Source organism: Montipora capricornis, chromosome 8 (genome assembly GCF_036669925.1).
Source record: "Montipora capricornis isolate CH-2021 chromosome 8, ASM3666992v2, whole genome shotgun sequence".
Taxonomy (NCBI): domain Eukaryota; kingdom Metazoa; phylum Cnidaria; class Anthozoa; order Scleractinia; family Acroporidae; genus Montipora; species Montipora capricornis.
Genome location: NC_090890.1, coordinates 346,871 through 349,370, shown reverse-complemented (window position 1 = coordinate 349,370; position 2,500 = coordinate 346,871). Strand labels below are relative to the sequence as shown.

The following is a 2,500-nucleotide window of genomic DNA, read 5'->3' as shown; positions in this document are numbered from 1 at the left end:
ATTTTGTAAATCTTTTCTGAAAATGCAGAAAATCGCATTTCTGGGACTCAAATTTTCAAAATGTTTCCGGGGGGGGCATGCCCCCGGACCCCCCTAGGTGACAGCCAATGAAATAGCATAACCTACTTTCCTTTTGCTGAGTATTAAATTAATTTAGCAGCCGCTGGCATGTGACAGCGATCGATACGAACGTCAAGTTAAGACTTGAGCTTGCCAACCCATGCAGGGGCAGGTAACAAAGTTACCTGCTATTTTTGGTTTTTTACCTCCTGTGCAAAAACTTAGCAAGAACCCTGTGTACAAAAATTAAATATCTAAACAGCAAACGGATTATAACATACCATGGAGAATTGACTTCACGGCTAGTTTACTATAAAGAACACCATATATAGACAGTTTTCTATTACAGAATTTGGGTCAATTTACTGCTCTCGTATGCTTGCTGCATTACCGCTTTTTGATTGTTTTTCTTTTTCCTATCTTCAGGAATAAGATCCTCGAAAATATGATTATATTCCATTCTTTAGTAGATTCTTCTTTTGAAAAATAGCCCATCTTTCAGGACGATACTAAAATTCAGCAATAATTTCACGTGGAAAACCATTATTCCTGCCAATGCAATTTTCATCTGTTTGCTTCGGAATTTCGTAAAACCTCAGATTGAAGCCTCTTGAATAACGCTCCAATGGCAAAAGCCATTCATAAAACAAATTGATCATATAAGGGATTATTTTACAAGTCCTACTTAACCTTCTTTATCTTACGATCAATGTCATGAATTTTACCATTGACTTTTTCGAAATTCTCAGTGGTCCCCAACAGTGCCTCATAATTTCTCCAACCAATGTAAACTATGACTTGTGCAATTCAATCACACCAGAAACGCAGCACAGAAGAATTTATGTGATTTAAAAAAACTGAAAGCTCGCCATGTACCCTGACTGATTTTGTATTGTTCCTTCCTGATTCTCACTTTTTATTCTTTGCCTCTATACAATTTGTAACACAACACATACCATTCCCAAGAGGTTTAAAGGCAGCCACTGTCAGCCCGTCTAAAACAAAAGAACTCACGGATTATTTTTCTTTTTGAAGTGCCTTTATGCTGCATGCAGGGTTTTCCTGGCTTTTGTTTAGAATCAAAAGATGAACAGCGATGCAAATGCTGTAATTATTTATTTTAACGTTCAAAACTGACCGATTGGACCTCAGAGGGTTGGGTCCATGGAAATGTGTCGTCAAAGACTCACTAGCTTAAAATTTCAGCGTATGAATGCAGCTTATTATATACGCAAAACGTGAGTTTAAAAGTCTGAAAGCCCAAAACTCCCAAGCTGCATATTAATTCTGCAGCGTACACACGCATTGCATTCTTAAACTAGTGAGCCTTTGACGTCACTTTCTTTTCGATGCAGCTCTGCCAAGAACTTAAGTTAGTAATGGTGGACCATAAAAGAAGAAAATTCTAGTTAAAATAAACAGGTGTCTTTTTTAAATCAAGGATTAAAACTTTGGTATTTAGTTAACATAGTTTTAAAATCCAAAGAAAAATAATTGATTTTTTGGTCACAGGGGCACTTTAACCTGTTGATTTTCCAATTAGGAATTTTTCTCATTCTGTAGAAAAAGGTTATGATTATAGTAAACTGAGTGCCAACTTATTCTTTTTAAGCTCTAAATCTGTAAATTTTGGGGTTCACAATTGATTGAAAATTTGTGCTGGCTCCTCAGGAATCTGAATCACCTGGGATCTCAAACCTCATTAAGGTGCGTGATTGCAGAAAAACCACGTTGCATCTCATTCACAACACATCAAAAATCAACAGACCTCATTGTATAATGCCTTGTTCCTTTAAAAACTGAGTTTTTTGTAATCCTGCACCTCAACGCCAATGAGAAATTCCAGTTGGAATTCGCCTAGAAAACATCAAACTAATGAATGACGTTACCCTAACTGCTGGTAATTCCCCACTGTGAACAGAGCTTGGTGTCCCTGGACGAGGGGTACCAGCCTCACCTAAAAGGAAAAAAATCTTTATTTTACAAGCGTAAAATGTACCAGTGAACTAAAGTTACTGATAAACTTGTGGCCCTCGGTGCACAACTTTTACCCCCCTTCCTTCATCAATCCTTCATCAATCCTCCATTTTATGGGTATTCAAAGCTACAGCTACACGGATCAGAGCAAAGTCAAAACAGACGTCCGTCGAATAAGACGTGGATGACTTAATGACAGTTATGCCTTGCAAAGAAAGGTTTCTTATCAAAGTAATGTGTTTTGTGCAAAATATGAGTCAGCTTCAATTTTGATGGATAAAAATTCATGATTAAGGCCAGTGCCTACTAATTTGTTATTGCGCATCTCGAGATACTCGGATTTCCTATGGCTGGTGCTTATTAATACAGGGATATTTTTCTGCAGTTCAAAACTATGCAGGGAAAGCAGAACTTAGCAAGTGATCTCGGTATCCAAAAAGAAAATATGGGGATAACCACGCAT

At 37.4% G+C, this 2,500-nt stretch overlaps 1 protein-coding gene across 4 annotated transcripts in view; it reads right to left on the bottom strand.

The window, feature by feature from the left end:
• The window catches only part of LOC138060678 (uncharacterized), a 31,111-nt gene that overhangs the window by 8,962 nt on the left and 19,649 nt on the right, over positions 1 to 2,500 (bottom strand). For 2 of the 4 annotated variants that reach the window (XM_068906518.1, XM_068906517.1), the window contains 2 exons: positions 1,950 to 2,017; positions 1,017 to 1,055 (listed from right to left, as the gene is read on the bottom strand). In XM_068906518.1, the coding sequence (XP_068762619.1) occupies positions 1,017 to 1,019 (3 nt within the window). In that variant the 5' untranslated portion in view covers positions 1,020 to 1,055; positions 1,950 to 2,017. Of the gene's footprint in view, positions 1,056 to 1,949; positions 2,018 to 2,500 lie in introns of all 4 variants that reach the window. The other 2 variants (XM_068906515.1, XM_068906516.1) reach the window with 1 other exon arrangement.